Genomic DNA, 21,893 nt, shown 5'->3' with positions numbered 1-21,893 from the left:
TTAAATACAGGTATATGTCCTTCGTGTATATTCTTATTATATGACTGAAACAAAACTTTATGTGTGAAACATTCAATTTCAATTTAGTCTTAAAACATTTGAAAGAAATATTTAAAATACCATCATTGATAAATGTTCCTTTTCTTGAATTGTTTTCTTACCTAGAATAATGTGTTCACTGATTTGCATTAATCCAATCTCATTCATAAAAACGCTCTTTTTTTATTAATTGCAAACAATGATATACATATGAGTTACAATGAATACAATAGATAATGTGATTATTTTTATTAAAGATTACATAATGAAATGTATGAAGATAACGAACAGTATTTAAGCTCAAAGGTCCGTTAAGCAATACAAATTTTGGAGCAGAGCAAACACGGACCTGTAAAAAACATCAAGGTGGGATCAGGTGCCATGGAGGAGTGAGCATTCCCTGCCGACCGGTCTCACCCGCCGTGTGCTCCTTGTCGTGATCGGGAAATAACGGAAAAATCCATCGATAAAGCGATTAAAAAATACTGCATGTTGAAATTCATTTTAACTTTATAGACAAAATATAAATTTTACTTATGAACTAATATTTATAACAAAATTAACATAAATATTTGAAGTTTACAGTATATACAGTGTTTCTACGTTAGCATGGTGGGCCACTATTCCGAACCTTTGAACGTCATGCTAACTCACTGAGACCATAACTGTTTTGTGGACCTGTTGGCAAAATATTGAAATTTAGAAACTTTCTTAAACTTTTTTGAACACTTTATGAATTTGTACTTTATCATTTGAACATTTTTCAAAGTACTGATATGTATTTAATGCCGATTCAACAAAATTATACAAAGAATCTCTGGTACCAGACGAATTTGCAAGTCTACACTATATCTTGTGTTAAAAAAATTAAATGCAAGAAATATTAATTTATTCATACCGTTAATAATCAAGCTAATCTTGAGCCCGACATTAAATCTGACATAAGCCATTTAAAAGTTTTTTTTTTTTTTTTTAATCAAAGGTGTACTATATTTACTATATATCCTAGCAAAACTGCTATAGTAAACTATAGTTTACTATTGTTAATTTACGTTTCAAAGTTATCACTTTAGTAAATCAAAGTTTTCAAACTTATCACCATAGTAAATCAAAGATTTCATAGTGATCACCGTAGTAAATCAAAGTGTTAATAGTGATCGCTATAGTTTTTTTACAATGTTTTCCTAGTGATCACTATAAATTTTACAAAGTTTTCAAAGTTATCACTGTAGTATATCAAGGTGTTAAAGTTATCACTATAGTAACTACAGTTGACTATAGTTTTCATAGTGTCAAAGTTATCACCATAGTTAACTATAGTTTACTATAGTATTTTTATGTAAAGGTATCTAGACAGTTGTCACATTTTTTTTTTACATTTGGATTCCAATTGTTCTTACTCAAGTTATTGTTTCATAAACACTCTGTACAGTTTCAATGAACCATAACGATTTGTAAGTTAAACTTGACATTTAAAATTGAAAGAATTTACCGTGAGATTGTTTCATGTATTGAATAAAGAAGTATGAACCGCAGTCTAGGGTGAAAATATATCATTATGAAAAAGGTATATTTATATTTTAATGTCTAATGTATGAAAGATCGATTTCCGAGCAATTTAAAATTTCGAAGTATCCACTATAAAAGACTCGTTCCTGTAGGTATATGAAGATCCGTTTTCCTCGTATTTTTTGGTCTGCCTGGAAAAAAAGAAAGGCAATGTAAACAAAATTCACTCGACAATATGCGACAGTAACGTCATTTTTTTAAGTATTGCAAAATCACTTATTTATAGGAGTCAATATTTTTCTTGGTTTGAGAAAAAATATTTGTTGGTAGGGATTTAATTTAGTTGATGAAGAAGTGTTGAGATTTTAAAAATATTTTTGAAAGTTTACATTTTATTGGAGGACAGGAACTGTAGGTTTCTTCATACCACCCCCTTCCCCGTAAATAAGTGATTTCACATGATTTGATTTCTGTAATATGAATAAATGAATATATACTTTGGTGGAGGAAAATCTTTGCCATCTTGGATGGTTTCCGGTAGATTGGCGCCTAGTGTTTCCGGTAAAATAAGAGAGAGCAGCCCAGCTAGTATGGAAGCTCCTCCAAACACAACTAGCGGAAGAGCTTGTCCGAAATGGCCATCAACTATCAAACTCTAAATACAGATAAACTCGTACAATTAGAGGAAATGACATTTCAATGTCTAAGAACCGCAGTTCCATATATACAATAGATGTATATAAATATTTACGACTAATTGTCACATTCCTTTATCAAAACGTACTCGTATCTTACATAAGGATGGGATATAATTGTTAAAATTTTCCAACTGAAATAGGAAATTTTGATAATATTAACTATGTGTATATCTTTCCGTTATCTTTTTGGACTTGATTTGTTAATTACAAAGGTTATAGTCTTCACTTTCATTTATGTCTCATCTTTAATCGATATAGTAAGACTTACGAGATCTGCTACATAGGGGGACACCATCCCTCCAATACGCGCACAGGACGAGCTGGCGCCCATGGCGACGTTACGGACTACGGTGGGATAGAGTTCCGCTGACCAGACATAAATGACGGCAAAGGCTGCAGCGGCCCCGATCTTACCGATCATCGCCAGAATCACTGTAGTATACATCTGATGACCTGAAATTGGATAAATATCAAGCAATCTCAGATGTAAATAGGCGTATTAGAATGAAATATAGAAACAACGAACAGTAACCAAGCTTAAAAGTCCATATAAACAGTACATATTTGGAGCAAAGCAAACACAGCCCTCTAAAAACATGAGAATTAACTGGGAGCAAGTGCCATAGAGGAGTAAGCATTCCTTGACGACCGGTCACACCCGTCGTGTGCTCTTTGCTATGATCGGGAAAACAAAAAAAATAATCATATACATAATTTACTTTGCAAAATTGGTCTTCAAACAATCTATTGGAATTCCCTTGGGTACTAACTGTGCCCTGTTATTAGCAGATCTGTTTTGTTTATGAAACGTAATTTATTCAAAAACTTCTATATGGAGAGAAAAAGTCATTGCCGTTGTTTTCAATTCGACATTTAGATATATCGACGACGTTTTATCAATTAAGGATATTTATTTTCATACTTACGTTGATTCGATATAGGCCACTAAACTCGAAATAAAAGACACAATGGGGTCTGACACATCTTGTTTCATATTTGGGTGTTTTACTAAGGAAAGACTTTGATGGTAAACTAGCAACTAAACATTATGATAAACGTGATAACTTCAACTTTTATATTTCATCAACTTCCCTTATTTATGTAGCAGTATTTCAATATCACCTGCATATGGGGTTAATGAGTCCAAGAAATTTCTAAAACGAAATAGGCTACTAAGAAATAAGTTGATGATTTAAGGACATCAGCAATCTCGTCATTTAAACATCTGATAAATTCTATGGTCGATACAGTGATATTGCATGTTAGCAAATACAATATCATTAGGTCGAAAGTTGACTGACATCTTTTATACAAATTGTTAGGCCATTATTTTCACAGTGAATTGTCTACGTTGTTCCCCGTTTACTCTATCACGACACAGATGTGCCCAGTTCACAGAGGGTGCTCACTCCTCCATGGTGCTTATCCAATCTCTGTTTCAAGAGGTCCGTGTTTGCTTTGCTCACAATTTGTATTGTTTATTGGACTTTTGAGCATGATTACTTCGTTAAACTTTACAATTCATATGAAGTAATTTGTATATAGTGCAATAAAGCAAGTACTCTTGCGAGGCGGGATTAATTATACCCATTTAAAACCTTACCTTCCTATCTTCAGATTTGTTCTTTTAAATTTGAACAAATTTATGACCATTTTAAAGTATACTTTACAATACACTAGCACTGCAATGTGAAGGTAATCAGTTTGCAATAAAATTCTAATATATCCGTAACTTCAAAAGATTAAGATGGTAAACTTACTTTTCCCAATGTATAAAACTGTAAAAATGGTTGAAATACAAGCAAGCCCTCCAAGCACCATACACGCGCAATGCAGTTTCTTTCTTCCAATACGATCCAATAACACTAAACAAAGAGTATAAGCTGGGAATTCTACCAGACCTGTCAGGAAAAAATTCAAATAAAAGTCGCCAGCCAGGTTCCCGGAATTTAGGGACAGTCCGTAGTATACCATACTTACAACACACCTGAGGAAAAGAATTAAGAGTCAGTGATATGGGACATGCAATGTGTACATCAATTGCAATTCGCGTACTTATCAGTCCTGCTTAAATTTCATTTGAAGTTCATTTTCTTACTGAAAGTCGATAAGAAATGAAAATGAGATTTTTCAAATAGTTAGATAATTACCAATTCAAGAAAATTATTATAGTTCGGACAAACAGCACTCTCGACGTAAACAAGTGCCATAGCTGGCCTGTCGCTGTTTCGTCGCATTCCAGCGAATCCAGCTGCTTATCTGTAACTTCTACCTTATTTCGGTTGGCTATTTTGCGAATAATGACTTTGGCCTCCTCGTATTTTCTACGGTTTATCAACCATCGAGGAGATTCTGGCAATAACCTAGAAGGAATACTGCATACAGGGAATTTTTCGCCCCTTTCGCCCTCGTTGCAATAGGGTGAATTTAAAACGGGGTAAATTCAAAGTAAACAACAAATCTTATATACACAACTTGTGTTTGGGTGAATTTAAAACACAGCAAAAGTGTTTTCAAGGAAAGGGAAAAAATTACAAGGGGCGAAATAATACCATATACAGTATCACATCTTCACAGAATTTTACATGATAACTAGCGATTCATCAATAATGTTATGTAATAATTAGTATTCTTATTAAAAATATAAAAGAATCTGTTACGAGGTATATTAAATGCTACATAGCCCTCCCACTAAACTTCAAACCGATCATTGTTTGAATTCAAAAGGAAGGTTTACTATATGTAATAAATACTATATAGTAACATTCCCCAATGGGGAAAATTTAACTTTATATGAAGTAATTCTTTCTGGGGATGATCTAGTATAGGACAAGGTTATTATATGGCAACGATACTTTACTGATATTTCAAATCATGTATTTACAAGGAATTAATCGTGGAGTCTGAAATTAACTGGTAGTATTCATGCTAGTCAGGCTATGTACTAGTTTACATGTACGATACAGTTACCAATACAACTTCGAAAATTAAATATTAAGTATATGACTTATTTCGACAAAACACACGCCCACTCACCACCAATAACTCAACAGAAGTGCGGAGGGAACAGACACTGCTATCTCATTGTACTTCCAGTCCCTAATAAGATAGCCAATAAGACATAGAATAACCAGTCCTATGGCGAAGAAGTATTCGATGACAACCCCAGCCCACAGCCGCTTTGAGGGACCAACGATCTCAACGCCTGTATTGCAGAAAAACAAATTGAAATTGATGAGAGAGGATAAAGAATGGTATTGTCATCTACTAATGAATGAAATTGCCATCAAAATTTCTTTTCTTAATGGTAAAACATACCTTTGTCTTGGTATATTGAATAAACTTATTTTTGAAAGCATATTCTAATGAGTAAGATAATTAAAAAAAAAAACTCACCTAAAACAAAGGCTGACATGAAAGTCCCCGCGCAGGAAAATCCAACGATGAATCGTAAAACACAAAAGAGATAGAAGTTAGCCGCCCACGACACGGCTAGACTGGACGCCAGCAGCACTAGTATGGATAAAATCAGTGTCTTCTTTCTTCCAATCCTCGTAAATATTAGGAAAGTGAATACAATTTTTTAAAAAAATCACTCCTTGGGGGATCATTAAAAAAGAAAGAAGAAGCTAAACACGTTTAGCGTTTATATCTGCATACTAAGTAGGTTTTTATATTACGTGGTGAGCTCATTTTATTTTTTACATTAAAAAAAACAGAAGTAAACATATAACGTACTTGTCTGCAAGTGCGCCTAGACCCAGAGCTCCGAAAAACACACCAGCAAAGAAAACCATTTTGGCGTTAGATGCCCATAGTTGCTTGTCACAAATTAAATTTTGCTGTATAAAAAGTATCATTCAATTACAACGATAAACTGTGAAGAAAATCATCAGTGTAAGTCAGAATAGAAAATGTAATCTTTAAACTAAAAATATTAGTAATATATCTAGAAAAAGTCAGTAAAATTAACCAAACAAATGCAGCAATATACCCTTATCACCTGCATATGGGATGTAAATCTCTCAGTTGATTCGATTCGCAAGAGCATGCCCTACGCATGAACAATTTTTAAAACGAGGCAAGTTATTGACAAAAACAAGTTGATGAAACAAGAATATCAACAGTCTCGTTTAAAGTCATCATTTCGTAAGTTCTATGGTCGATACAATGACCTTGTCAGCAAATACACTCTTATAAAGTCATACATGTATGCTGACTGACATTTTTCATACTAATTGTAAGGCCATTATTTACACACTGAATTGTCGACGGACTTTTTCCCGTTATTTACCGATCATGACAAGGAGCATACGGCGGGTGTGACCGGTCGGCAGGGGATGCTCACTCCTCCTTGGCACCCGATCCCACCCTTGTTTTTGGAGGTCCGTGTTTGCTCTGCTCCCGATTTGTATTGTTTCAATGGACTTTGAGCTTGAATACTGTTCGTTATCTCCATATTTCATCCACACGTTTTTCATTCGATAAATTGCAGTAATATGTCCATTAAAAGAAGCAAGTTTATACAAGAAGTTTCGTACCAGTATAGTTTTTATGCTACTACACATTATTCACTTCAAGAAAGCGATTATAAAATCGATTCATTAACTTATTTCATAGATGAAACATTAAATAAAAATGTACATCTACTATACAAATAAACTGTATATTCAATACATGTAAATTAATACATTCTAGCGTTTATAATGAAGTAATCATATGCCCGTATTACTTTAAGAGAATTAGAAATACATGTATCCTGTGTCTAGTAAGTTGCAATAATTTAGCAATTACCCCAAGTAGGTCATATTTGAGTCAAGCAAACAGAACTTTATTAAGTCACCACAACTTTAAGCAATATTATTAAAAGCCACCTATTCTGTAAGTAGACAACTGTAATTGATAGATCTACCGTATAAAACATACAGAACTAGAAGTATATGTACATGCATGTCACCCCATATAAACTCTATATAAAGTACGTTTTATAAAAGTATACCACTTAAAGAAAGTAATTATGAAAATTACACCTTCCTTTTCATATCATTATACTCGAGTTAACGTATAAAATGGTTGAAATGTACATGAAAGTGAATATTTGCAAATGAGTTATTGTGTTCATCAACATGCCTGGAAATACAATGCTGTTATTCTAAGCTACTGTGAAGTTAAACAACTGTTAAGCAAAGCTATACTGTAAGTATAGCAGTTGTAAAATAAATCTATTTTACAGTTAAGCTATTGTAAAGTAAATCTAGAGTAAAGAAATGCAATCTTACGACAAGAACAACACTATAAGTGATTTTAGTTATAAAAACTTAACTTCTATTTAAAGTAAGTTTTTAAGGTAAAGAACCCAAAATAAGTGTTCTTTACATATAGTAAGTCACTATTCAATCTCTATAGGCATCTTTTAGTGAGCCAGTTATATTAAATAGCGTTTTGTATACTACTTGTATTTGAAAACTAATTTCAGTTATCTATTATATTGCAGATTGAGCATTATATGCTTAGTATAAGTTATATAAAATTAGTAAAGTTAAATTCGTACCTCAGACGCAAACGTGCTATCATAAACTGTTTTATCGTAAACCCACGAACTGCAACTTTGTTCGATGCCTGTAGTCACATTGTCTAAAACAGGGATGGAGAAAATCTTGCATTTTTTGTTCACCACATCGTTGTCAGCGTTGAGCTCTGTAGGTATGTAGGCCTTGATCAAATCGTCGTGTGCTGGGCCTTGGCTGAGGTAGGTATCGTTCGGATAATTTGGTAATTTGCATCTGTGAGAGTGCGAGAAGGGCTTAATTAATGTACTGTTAATTCACACATCACCATCACCATCAAGTTATGTACCTAGAAGGCATTTAAAAAAATAGGTGAAATTTTAATTTTTAATTTTACCACCCTTTAGTGCACTTTTAAATGCTTTGTTTGATCAGTAATTGTCGATGCGTCTACTTTAATTTGAAAATAGTTGCCTAAGATTTGATCACAGATCAATAAGAATATGATTCTATTCTCATTCTACATCACATTTGTGCAAAAAAAAAAAAAAAAAAAAAAAAAAAAAAAAAAAAAAAAAAAATTATGACATAATTTCAGTCAGATTTCACCTTGGTTGTAAATATTTGTATGTAAAACGACTATTTTTCATTCTTTTGTGATCTGTACTTTTCAAGATTCATTCTAAATGCATGTTTTGATAATAATGATGTATTGAATGTGGACTACACATACATATATTTACATAATTTAAAAGTTTCTGCTCGCTTCCTTTGAAAGAAAAATATGCACGATTTAAAGAGCCAAACAAATACTGTATTTTCTTTCGAATACTTACGAGATTTCGTCTTGTAACTTTATCCCATTCCTAATTAAGTATCTCCAAGTTTTAAAAGGTAAAGTGCTGTATAGCTAAACGTAAACTTAAGTAAATATTTGTCTGAAGGGTTCAATATCATCTTGATTTACGCCACAATCTTCTGATCTTGGAAATTTAATTTCAAAACCATAGTGCTCCATCTCCCAGTATTTTGTATTTTCAAACCTTGAGCATTATGAACTATTATTTTCGAACAGGCTATCCTATATACTTTTACTGGTTCACTTTTGTCATGTATACGAATATACATGTATATTTATAAATATATATTAAATATGTATTTAGCTAGAGGACAGTTTACTATTGTCAAGAATGAATTATTGGCCAGATTTGACCCATTTTTCTCATTTTATACTGAAATTGACGATTTTAGCTTTTGCAAAGAAAATATCCTAAATGAAAAGCCGGTGTGCAGTCAAGTCTAACAGTTTATTCCTTCTCCTGTTTCAAAATGTCCGTGTTTGCCATCACTAAATCATTTGGTATAGAATTATGATAAGTTACATGTAAATCTATTTTCTTTTCAAAATAAAGTTATTTTAATGAAAGAAAGGGGTCGTGATCTTAATTTATCGAAACTGTATATCTATACCAAATGTACATGTCAAAATTATTATTTTTACAAATTCCAATGCTATCCTATCGGAATTTAAAGAGTTGCAATAGGTTAAGATTCAGATATTAGAACTCTACATTTTATGGATATCAGTGCGTTCTGATAATCTTAACATAGTCATCATTATTTTTTAAATTTTAGTTCATTCCCATTTATCAGTTTTGATAAATAAATCACGCATCATTTCTTCTGTAGAATAATACACCATGAGCAAGTAGTGCAATGGATAAAATTTGCAATTGGCAATAGGATATGCATTGAACTTAGAATTTATTAGAGCAAAACAATGAGCACTCCTCTTACAGTCTTGCCTGGAGCAAGACATGTTTGTTTTCTTTCTTCTGTACATGCATGTGGCATTTACATTAAAAACATTTAATCGTTGCAACATTTCTAAAAGGGATTAGAACTGCATATAAAAAATCAAGAGTCTAATATGATGCCCACCAATTACAAATTCAGATATATATCATCACAAAGTGGCTACCGATGTCTCTATTAAAAGATTTACCGTCTGAAAAGTTTACGTACAATAAACAAAGGTTGAATTTTTGCTCCCGTGTGACATGATTAATATTTAAAGTGAATAGCCCCTTGTTCACAAGTTAAGCATATGATTTTCTTTTTTGAAAAGTTTTCAATTAAAAAAATCATCATCCATTATTTCAATGCGAATTTTCTAAACTATACATCTCAGAGAGACGTTTGATAAAAAAAGTGATTGTGGTTGAAGAGCAAATACCGTGTTTCAAATGAATGATTTTATATCAAGAATTTTATATTCCATCTATTTCTCCGAGATATACGGGGAGGAAAATATGAAAATTAGTAAAAATACTCCACAATTAATCAATAACTTTCTTCATCTAATATTGATCAAATTAGCAACGTCAAATCAACACTAAATAATTCCTTAAGAGAAAGCGAAAAATGTAAACAAATACCAGAAATGCTTCACCTGTGTTTTGGAATTCCCAGAAGAAACACAGAATTGACCATATGAAAAGCGGCAATAATGGAAGGGAGGCACACAAGGAAATACACATATTTCTGGTAGGGACCAAATTCCCCGAGGACACCGAGAAGTTCGTCAAAGTGCATCTTCACTTTTACACATGCGACCGTGCAATGATCAACATTGAGCCAAGAGCGTAGGTACATTTAAATTTGTATGTCAGTTCGAACGAGACAGGAGCTAAATTGTTGACAGTATAGAAATGTACATGTAGCATGTGTGACTAAACATTATATTTTACAGAGAAATTTTATTTGATATGAAGAAAAGAATTAAGATACTGTAGTTTGTCTTAAGTATGTTTATTTATTTAAAGGTAGTATTAAATTAAAATAAACTGTGCTCGCATTAGATAAGATCTTTTAAATGACGTAATCTGGCCTATTTAAACATCAATGAATTTGCGATCCTTAATTCTGGGAGGGAGGAGGGAGGGGTTTTTGCGAACAAAAGACTATATAGAAAAAAGCTTTCAGAATTTTTTTTTTCAGAATAAAAAGCTAAGTTTAACAGTAGTAGAAAAGTATAGGAAAACTTTTTTTCTAAAAATCTAAAAACATTTATCTAAAGATTATAGCATGTTTATAAATTGATTTTTTTTTTTTACCACGATAATGAATGAATGTATATTCAATAAACTTCTATCATAACCTAAAATCCCAAAAGACACATAAAACAAATTTTAATTTGACGTAAAAGATTACAACATTTTCCCAAATTATACAACTTTTTATGTGAAAAATCAGCATACATCAGTACAAGCATACAAATATGTTTCTTTGCACACCTTTCTTTATCTTTATGAGTTGTACACTGGGACATATTGAAATCGAAAATAAAGTCTGATACCGTTACAAAAAATGTACATTCATTGTTGCTCATGCATGAAAAAAAAAACAAAACAAAAAAAAAAAAAAAAAAAAAAAAAAAAAAAAAAAACGGCTGAGAAACCCTTTGCCATTTTGGACGATTTTCCTCACTTTTCGGGTATAAAAGATTACAGACATAATTCATAGGTGACTATGTGAACCTCTTTTGTAAAAATTACAAAGAAACTTCAAGCTTCGTACACAAAATGGAAATTAAACTACTGTTATCTTACGTTTATTATCAATCAAATGTTTACTTGTCAATGCCCGGTCAATTTAAATTTGCGCAGAGAATAGAAGTTTATTACCCAAAATTTCTCGTACTTTTAAAAAGCAATATTGTTCCTATGGTACTGGAGAATTAGAACAGTAGATTAAAATAAATTGATGAGGGGTACGTGTTAAGCTTAATATCTTAGATAAAATGAGGTAAGATTTTCCTGAGTGAACATAACTAATTTACGAATCAACAGGTCACCAGAATTCCGAAGCACGTGTACAGCGCGTTCATTAATTATTCATAGGCATCTTAAGTGAATTATAGCGCACCTCATATATAAAAATGATAAACCATGTATATACATATATGGAATTTATCAAAAATATGCTTGAGTTTGAATTTCGTTTGCTTAAAATTTCTGGTGCATCATGACTTTAATAGAAGTAATGGTGTTTATTACAGATCAATTTTATAGTCTATGTCTGACGACTGGATACCCTTTTTGTAAATTTCTGATGTGAAATAATTTAAAAAAAAACTACTGTGAGAACTTGATTTATAAATACATACGAGGGTTGTCTATAAAGTTCGTGGAAAATGGCGTTTTTGTCAAACTGAATAGCCCTAGCTAGATATACTTACATGTATTGCATACCAAAAATCCTAGTAGTCAGAATAGTTTAGTTTATAGGTCGTTAAATTAAACTTGATATTGACGTAAAATAATTTAAAAAATTACGGTGGGAGATTTTGATTTATAAATACGTTCCTTCGTCTGTTTCCTCAATACGTTTTAAGTTTTAAGGATAATTTTCATTTTATTTCCAGATTGAAAGGTTGATCTCAAAGGTATAACAAGTTAACAATCTCGTTAAAGTATGCTTTTGAGTCTTCATTCATGAAAACCTGACCTCACAGGTACATGTAGTATACATCAATTGTACAATGTATGTTTATAAAAATGTCTTTAGTTGAGGTCAATTCAAGTATTCAATCGGATCAATAAAACGAAAACTGACCACAAACTTTCCATGCTGAGGAAAGAGATGGAAAGAAATTATACATGATTATCCCACTCCGTTTTTAATTTATTTTTTTACGAAAAGTGTATATACATACGTCATGTTCCGTGAAACCAAACATATATAATGGCAAGAAAAATGGTAGTCAACATTTTCATTAACTCTACTGATTAGAGACCATGGAGCTTATGCCAAAGTTTTCGTCAGTCGCCCTTTTGTCATTATGCGGCTACTATTCCTATTCATGATTCAATAAAACTTGATTCACATGTAGACCACACTAAGAAACAGATATAAATCTTAATGACTTTGACGAAGAGGTTTGCCGTGTATGCTTACCAGAACAATTTTTTCTTTGAAGTCCTTACAAAATGCTACTCCTTTTACAGTTTATTCAAAGGAAATGCAAATCAGTACACATATCGCATTCTTTTTATCGGTTTTTATCGGTTTTTGATTTCGATGAGCAATGTTAAAATGCATGGTTATGAAGTTGGAATAATGCGTGGATTTCCTTCAAACTGCTACTAATTTGCAGAGTTATAAATAGTATATACAAACGCAAATAAAATATGACTTTGGAACCCCCCCCCCCTCGCCCCACCACCACGAAAAAGGTGTTTTTCACTTTTTGAAAATGGATTTTACCATTGTTTTTGACTGGTATGGACCCCCCCCCCCCCTGGAAAAAATGCCTGAATCCGCGCCTGTATATATATATATATATATATATATATATATATATATATATATATATATATATATATATATATATATATATATATATATATATGGAAAATTCTGTTGAAATTGGCTTCTTGAGTGGAAGTCAAGAATATAAAAAAAATTACAGGCTAAAACTTCTTCCAGGGGGAAGAAGTCCGAAAGTGTTTCCGCCTGATCCAGCAAAAATCTTAAAAATTGACGCGTTTTCCAAAAACGAATAGATAAAAAGGAAACAGTTACAAACACTTCAATTACGTTCTCAAATGTTGGGGGGGTTGGGGGGTGGGGGGGGGTACTTATTGAGCTACTGTTTTCGGTTCTACAAAAATAAACTAACTTTAGAAAGACCTATCATCTATGTTAATCAAATTTTGAGATTAAAATGAAAAGAAGGTAGTTTAAAAAATATATTTTGATCTGTAAAATAGAGACTGGAAATAAATGAGCATTAAACTTTTTTCCACAGAAGGTATGTCAGTTGGTCACTTGTACTACTAAGCATCATTTTTTATGTTAGTAAATTTTTCATCAATATTGATACATAAAAACACCAAATTCTTCCAACAGTGTTTAGTCGTTTATCTTGATTGGATAATATGATGAATGAAATGATTGCGCAACCAGCAATAGAATACTTAAATTTCCAGGAAAATTATTATAGCAGAACATTAGCCAACTTGCCTGAAGCAAATTTTAAATCGCGTTTCTTTAGGTTCCTCTGTGTGTGTCATTTACACATAAAACAACATTTCATCTTAATTAAGGCTCTATTGTTTCTACTCGATACCGAAAAAGGACTGCAATTGTAGAATGCTCATCGATTACTTATCCATGTTTATGAGGACATCTTTATATAAATTAAAAATAACAAAACAAAACAAAAACAAAACAAAACAAACAAAAAAGCACTTCTGAAAATCATAAGACTATATATTATGCATATTACATTCAATTAATTCCTGGGGAAATTAAAAGTTTATGAGGTCTATAGAGGAGATAACTTCAAATAAATAAATTTTACAATTAATTCAATTTTTTTCTCCCTGTATTATTAAATAACTAACAGTAATTTACATGTAAATGTAGAATACACGAAATTATGCTTAATTTAAATGAATTAATATTTCTAAAGAGAAAGCGAAAGAAATTTAAACATACACTATATATGTGTCACCTGTGTTTTGGAATTCCCAGCAGAAAAACAGAATTGGCCAGATGAAAAGCAACAATAATAAATGGGAGGCATACATAAAAATAGACATATTTCTGGTAGGGACCAAATTCACCCAGGACACCAAGAAGTTCATCAAAGTGCATCCTTATTCTAACACATACGACCGAGCAGTGATCCATATTAAGGCAAGCGCGTATGTAAATTTATATTTATACAAATACAACTGATTTAATAATATCATTCAAGTGCAACGACAGCCATAAAACAAATAGCGGTAGATGTAAAAAATGTATACGAGGGTTCATTCAAAAGTAAGGTCACTTCTGCTATATTGATTGATCGTATTTTTTTTTACGTTCCGTTCGAGAATTTTTCTACTCATAAAGATACGTCACTATAAATCGGTAAAGGGCTTCAAATTTAGACCTTTACTTGGCACTCAGGGCCATTGAGCTGTGAGGGATCTTTATCGTGCCAAAGTTTCCTGTGACATGCGGTTTTTGAGGTCTCATCCGAAAGACCCGCAACTTTCTCTTCAAACTGCCGAGCGCTTGGCGAAGGAACAGTTGATACCTATTTTTTTTAATCGACTTAGGTCTTAGGGGCTCAAACCCACGACCCACCGATCACGGAGCGAGCAATCTACCGAATGACTACCGTGACGGTTACATTGTTTTAACTTCTGCTGTAAATTCTATAATAATAGGAAGTCTTTAACAAAATCCAAAATACTACTACCTCTATCCATTTTGACTTTACACTTCAAACTTTATTCAGATATATGTTAAGCGCATATGATATACATTTATTTCATTTGTGGATGAACTGTAAACGAGTGCCGAAAAGTATAATGTCATAAAGACGTCAATTGGTGATGTTGTCGTCAGACAAAGACGAAACCTAAAACTGTATTCCTCTTTATATTAAGAAGTTTCATATACATGTATATATGAAGGAATTCTTTGGCAAAATTAAAAAAGACAGGTTTAAGTGGGTGGAGATGGTGGGGTTGAGTTTCTGGTAAGAAATTAGGTCATATAACTTCAATTTCTTGATTTAAAAAGATGGAAAATTGAAGTTGTCATAGTTTCTTGATTTAAAGAGACACCGTAACGGAAAAAAAGGGAAATTGACAAAAGTAGAATCTTTGCACGACACATGCAAATTTTGTTCAATTCTTGAAAGTATTAGGTTTCAGAAAATTACAGGTTTCAGAACCATAAAAATCTACTTCTTTGCTCATGTGAGCTAAAAATGCTTGGGGAGAGGGGTATTAATTCATTCACTTTATGAAGATTGTCTTCGTATTCATCTCATCTTGGACTGGTGGTGAAGATGAACCTGTATAAGCCTCGATTTCAACAGAAGAAATGCACGTAGCTTCCATCTCTAGATCTGTTTCGTTCCCCCAGTCTTTAGATGCATTAGGAATGTCATCATCAGATATATCTGGTATGTTTCGAAATCCAGGCTCATTTCTCATATCAGAAACACTTATTTGAAGTTTAGCTTCTTTCTTTTCCACATACAACTCAAGAGTAGATGCTCCAAGAACGATAATATTTTAAACCATGGCAGGGTACTGTCGGGTTCGTTAATGTTACAGGGATTTCATAACCTAATTTAAAGTCAGCATTTCATAAATTCTAAGGTCATTATAATGATCTTGTTAACAAATATAATCTGTCATTTGGTCGTATTTTGGCTGACGTGTTCCATACCAATTGTTAGATCTTTGCTTTAATATTAAATTCAACTACGGAATTTTCCGTCCACCTGATCAAAACATACACTACTAAGTCAGAAACGTACTGACATTCCCATTTTTTACTGATAAACTTAGACAATTACTGACCATGTGCTGTCTTTACTGCAAAACTTAGACAATTACTGACCTTTTTACTGCCGGTGCTGATAAACTTAGAAAAGTGCTGACAATCTTAGTCGGTGCTGATAAACTTAGACAATTACTGACCCGTTTACTGCCCCTGCTGAAAAACTTAGACAAGTGCTGACTTTTACTGATAATTACTGTCCCTATTGTTCTCGCTCTCGGGGAGACTGCAGATGTGTGAAATTGATTTTTTTTAAATTTAAAAGAGGGTTTATTTGATTTTTAAAAATTAAATAATTTTTTATCTATACCCCAATGATATTTTATAAAGCTCCTATGATCAATGTATAGTAGAATTATTTATTTAAAAATATTTCATAAGGAAAACATAAAACTCCAAAACCTTTCAGCAGATAAGCAATTTATAAACTTTGTTTAGTGGCGTTTATTAGCGAAATATCATGGCGTTTTACAGTGATCTTCTCTTACTGATTATAAAAAAAATTATTATTTCTTATTTCTTCGATTTACATGTATTCCCTCTTTTTGTTTAATTATGTATGAAAAAATAAAACTGTCTTGTTAGATGTGTTATATGCATTTAATTTTGAATAACAATATTAATTTTGGACCCGCAGTATTCGGTAGGCCAGGGGTGCCCCCCTTTCTGAGAATACACTTTTTGGTGTAATTTTCATACATTAAATTTGACGTAGATCCCCCTCCCCCCCCCCCCCCCCCGCCTTCAATTTGTGTTGCTGTACACTCAAACATACGCTTATTCCAGCAATTGAAAGAAAATATATATATTGAAAAGTTAATGAATGTTTTATAGTTTATAGTTTACTTTTCCCCCTTAATGTCCTGTATTTACTGATTGATCCTTGGTATTCATTGATTTAGTTATTGCTCATTTCATTCCTTTGAAAAAAATACATGATAGTTGATTTCCATATCTTGAATTTCTGGATTCCCATCTGACAGATTTATTTAGGGTCAATGTCCTTCTATTCAGTTGCACTTGTAAATCGTATTTTCTTAATTCATACGTCAATTGTTACTGGTATGATTTGTAATGCACGACAACTCATTTGGAATTAAGTGATAATAAATAAATGATCTATTTCAAAAAAAATCAGCGGTTTGACGAGAAATATCGTATGCCTGTATATTTTAACTCAATTTGGAATGAAAATGATAGTTTGTTCAGTATATAACTGGTTTGATTTTACAGTAATACTGTGCTTATTGTTCTTTCAAAATGTTTCAAGTCTGTTACTTGATAACTAGCAGAATTACAGAATTATCGAACACACAATCGGAAACTCTGTGAAGCACCTTTGTGTAGAAGAAATCGCCTGAGGCGATCCGAGTGTGTACGGTAGCGAGAAAATAAGACAATAGGTGTCACTGCAGCATTATACAGAGGGGCACTCCGCCGGATATCACAGGAAGTTAGTTACGCAACATTACGGCGACCGGTAGACCTGTTTGTTCTTCGACACAATATTGAGCAATTTAACACACCTCTCACCCTCTTTTTAGAATAAATATTGCTATTCTAAATAAAACATACTACTAGATTTATATGAGATAAATTAAAATGAATTATCAAGTATCAATTAGAAATAATATGTAAAAAGCAAAGTTCTGGAAAGACACAAACTTTTAAGATTGATCTGCAATTTCTAACAAACAAAAAATAATACAATGTAATTTAATAACTACTATAGTGTTGTAAAAACATGGTTTTCAGGGGTTTCTTTCTAATATTTTCTGTTAAGTCGGGTTAGTGTGCGACGTACATTTCAAGGAACGGTAAGGTGAGAGAACAATTATAATGAATGTGTTGTCGCTTGCATTTACCATAGATGATAAACATTTTGAAGATGCATGTAAAGTTTGTTTATCAACTTAAAAAAATAAATAATAAAAAAAAAACAAACAAACTGGACATAATTCAAAGTTACCGTATATTATCTGAACTTTTAATCAACAATTTAAGAATAATTATTCGAAAATAATTTACATACAACAAGATCAGAAGAATAAAAATTTATTCTCAGTGGGATTTATACAACTGTCTTCATTCACTTCGCCTGGATAAATATTGATTTTTTTTTGGAGAGAGAGAGAGAGAGACACGAACGGCAACTCGGCACGGGAGATGTTGAGGACCTACAATGTAATCTTATTTATAAAAAAAAAAAAAATAAAAAAAAAAGAACGATATAAAATATTAGTCAAAACTGAAACAAATGAATAAAAACAATACTAATAATAACGATAAAGATTGTATATTGTACCAAGTGGCTACATAGATTTTCACCCTGCAAAGTAACAAATGAATCCATTTCATGTATACTATATAGATATTGGGTACATGTATTTCATGTAACTTGGAGAATATACGTGTATGCTAATATTGAAGATTAAATCTCATTTTGATGTTTTGATGAATATTTCGTTAAGCTTTTTGAATCAACTGGCTGCAGTTAAAATTACAGTCGTGTATTTTCATTGTGCAACAGGAAAGAAAAGTCACTATTAATGAAAGAGGATCATGTATTGAGTTAGAAATATATTTCATACTAATTCTCTATTACACATGTAAATATTTCTAGGATAATTCATTGCACTTTAATACATTTCATGATTTTGTTTACTGTGTTTAACGCATTCGGCTTCAGAGTGTCAGTACTAGTGTTAATTCGGATACACCTTAATAATTAATAATTTTTCTGTCGGAGTTACGCGGATGAAATGAATTCAGTATCAGTTTGCATATCCAACTCAAACAAGACCCTTAACTTCTTGCTGTAATCAAAATATCAATTTCTGTTATTTTCCTTTGCAAATCAAACTATACATGCCCTTCCTTGTGCACCCGTACTATCCTAAAATTGTCTGCACATCTTAAATCACCGACAAATAACATGTACATGTATCTAACGGAATTCTACCAAATCACGAGTCAAGCTCTTTCATTCCCTTGAATTGTCGCTTGAGTGCACAGAAACTAAATTTGCATTTATTAAGAACTGACATACCCCTTAAAATGAAAATGCTAACAATTAAAATAAAATGATAGAGAATAATCATACACTGTAGGTATGAAGCGCCTTTTGGTGAAAATAAAATCGCAAAACATTATAGCCCCTCCCCCCCCCCCCCCATTAATTTCATAATTTGCTAAAGGGCAAGATTCTTTGAGTAAATATACAGTCAATAATATATTCTGCCATTATCCTGTTTCAAGATGTCCAACTGTCCAACAATTTAGTTTTCTAAAATTAGGCAGTGATTGATTTTTCTCGTGTAAATTTCGACCTGTATTCATGGTCATCAAGCGTGGGAATAATTATCGTGCACATTTCGACCTTCCACTCTGCACTCATGGCCTTTGAGCAGTGAGGGATCTTTCTCGTGAATCCTCTCTTACATTTAATAAAGTTAAACTCTATACTCCACAGATAAGAGGTCTTCCCACATTTATTTCAAAGTTTGTGAAAAGGGGGTTTATTATGACGTCTACGTAATACATTCGAAGTTGTTTTTCCGCTAGTCGGAAAGGCCCGAGAAGTTGCGATTGATCCATTTCACGTTGTAATAGCTTGAATAAAATTGTTATGTTTTAAACACAGTACTCTGAAACATTGAGGAAAACAACATCGATCGCTAAGTTAAGATTAAGTACTCTACAACAGTAATGGTGTTCATTTCAACGATTTTTTTTTTTTTTTTTTTTTTTTTTTTTTGATTTCGGCAATCAACCAGATTTATGATATATTAAATTTAATTGATAGAAAAGTTGTGAAACTACCATTAACTCAGTTTTGCTTTGAGCATGCAGAGTGGTCAATCAGTTTGTATATTTACTCCTTACACCAGTGGTCAAGCGCAGACATAGAACAATAGGCAATGAGGGCCTATTGATATAAATTGACCACTGCAAATTTCATATTATTAAGATATACAAGAACGTATCTTGGTCCCGCCTCACTGCTTTAGCATGTGTAAGGTAAACGAATAAAAGAGAAGGCGTCGGACGAATCAGCGATTTTCATTATTTCGTAAGATAATTTATGAAAATATGGTTTCATTGCGTAAATTAAAAGCAGTTTAAGAATCCTCTGAAATATGAGATCGGCACAATGAAGCTGCCTTTGCTCAAAACATTGGAAAAGAAAGAAAAGAAGCGTTGCATTAACACGATTCCCTGAAAGTCTTAAAATTACGAGGGGAGAGAAATAATTAATATGTTTGCTGCCTATCACTGTATGTAACTCATTACATGAATAAATTATATTGTTCAATATTATTTGAATACGACTTAAATAAATATATAATAATAATTTAAATTAATTGAATACGACTGAGAATTCAAATTTTATCGAACATCTATTCAAGTTTTTTATACCATCAGTCTTTCTGTACTCTAGTACATTAGCCACCGCAATTTCCATCATAGACATAATTTTTAACAATTTATATCGGCAATTGTTACCTTCCTTGAAGAGGAACTGCTTTTTTTCCAACAAGTTCAAAGAAAGTCTGAAAATATACTTTCCTGTTACTTGATTAAAAAAAAATTAAAAACATGTATTTCCGATCGATGTAAACTGGAATCAATACGTTAAAATACATTAAAAAAGGGCATATTTAGCATCCGCCTGCGATGGTATGAATTAATGAAAACCAATTTGTTAATTTATTTATTTATTTTAGATTTAACAGGGATAAAAATAAAGTACAATTATTCCACACAATAATTATTTAAACTTGATTCACGCATAATTAGTTGTACATCGTATCATGAATTATTTTACAGATATCAATAAAAAAAAAATTGTTAGTTTAAACAGTTTAACTGTCTTGGAACTCGCATTTTATTTCAGAATATTATTGAGATTAAATTAAGATTGTTTCTAAATTGAAAGTATAATACACACAAATATTTTCACACCACTGCAGCCTCCCCGAGAGCGAGAACAATAGGGACAGTAATTATCAATAAAAGTCAGCACTTGTCTAAGTTTTTCAGCAGGGGCAGTAAACGGGTCAGTAATTGTCTAAGTTTATCAGCACCGACTAAGATTGTCAGCACTTTTCTAAGTTTATCAGCACCGGCAGTAAAAAGGTCAGTAATTGTCTAAGTTTTGCAGTAAAGACAGCACATGGTCAGTAATTGTCTAAGTTTATCAGTAAAAAATGGGAATGTCAGTACATTTCTGACTTAGTAGTGATAGGGCTCAAGGCATTTGTGACCGGTCAACATGGGATGCTTACTCCTCCTAGGCACCTGATCCCGTCTCTGGAATTTCCGGGGGTACGTGTTTTATGCCCTGTTTACAAATTTGTATTGTAGATTTTTCTTAAAAAAATTGAAAGCTGTTCGTTATCTTCACCTTTTTCATTAAGGCCATCTTGGTCAGTGCAGGACTTTGACAAACCACACTTCTTGTTTCCCCACAAACGCGAAGAAATCGAAGGCGAGGAGGCGATCTAATTCAAGTGATGCTTCATCTGTCGGTGATAGGGTCATTTAAACGGCGATACCACCGTATAAGTGATGATTTAGTTGTAAAAGAATCCTCGCGAGTCGGAAGATAGACCCGCGAAATAATTATATCAATAGTGGTCACTAATTTAATAAATCACTATTGAATTAACACTAACTTTTGAAATAAATATAAGGATTAATTAACTTTTATATCATTTACAAGGATAAATGATAAATATAAGCAATGTGACCCGATGTTTCTATTGTTTACAAAATATAAAAA

General features: G+C 32.3%; 1 protein-coding gene across 2 annotated transcripts; it reads right to left on the bottom strand.

Annotated features, from left to right (window-relative positions):
• Positions 1 to 273: 273 nt before the first annotated feature.
• LOC133201734 (organic cation transporter protein-like) lies at positions 274 to 10,348 on the bottom strand. Of its 2 annotated transcripts, XM_061337523.1 has the most exons (10): positions 10,206 to 10,348; positions 7,798 to 8,029; positions 5,985 to 6,088; positions 5,643 to 5,797; positions 5,283 to 5,451; positions 4,397 to 4,609; positions 4,007 to 4,233; positions 2,515 to 2,699; positions 2,046 to 2,203; positions 274 to 1,739 (listed from the first exon to the last, which is right to left on the bottom strand). In XM_061337523.1, exons 1-10 carry the CDS (start codon positions 10,346 to 10,348, stop codon positions 1,658 to 1,660), a joined length of 1,668 nt encoding a protein of 555 aa, XP_061193507.1. In that variant the 3' UTR covers positions 274 to 1,657. The 2 variants fall into 2 exon arrangements, with proteins under 2 accessions (XP_061193507.1, XP_061193508.1); XM_061337524.1 differs by lacking the exon at positions 4,397 to 4,609.
• Between the last annotated feature and the right edge of the window lie 11,545 nt (positions 10,349 to 21,893).

The sequence above is a fragment of the Saccostrea echinata genome, unplaced genomic scaffold (genome assembly GCF_033153115.1).
Source record: "Saccostrea echinata isolate AGI-Se365-2 ecotype Australia unplaced genomic scaffold, CSIRO_AGI_Sech_v1 ptg000045l, whole genome shotgun sequence".
Lineage (NCBI taxonomy): Eukaryota > Metazoa > Mollusca > Bivalvia > Ostreida > Ostreidae > Saccostrea > Saccostrea echinata.
Note: the sequence above shows the minus strand (reverse complement) of the source record. Positions and strands in the feature narration are given on the sequence as shown.

What these genes read in the sequence shown, in the direction of transcription:
- LOC133201734 (XM_061337523.1), bottom strand. Translation starts at nt 10,348, where the DNA reads ATGCACTTTGACGAACTTCTCGGTGTCCTCGGGGAATTTGGTCCCTAC. An exon ending in CTGGGAATTCCAAAACACAG is followed by an intron (nt 8,030 to 10,205) that starts GTGAAGCATTTC and finishes GCACTCTCACAG; the next exon opens with ATGCAAATTACCAAATTATC. An exon ending in CATGTCAGCCTTTGTTTTAG is followed by an intron (nt 5,452 to 5,642) that starts GTGAGTTTTTTT and finishes TCTGCAATACAG; the next exon opens with GCGTTGAGATCGTTGGTCCC.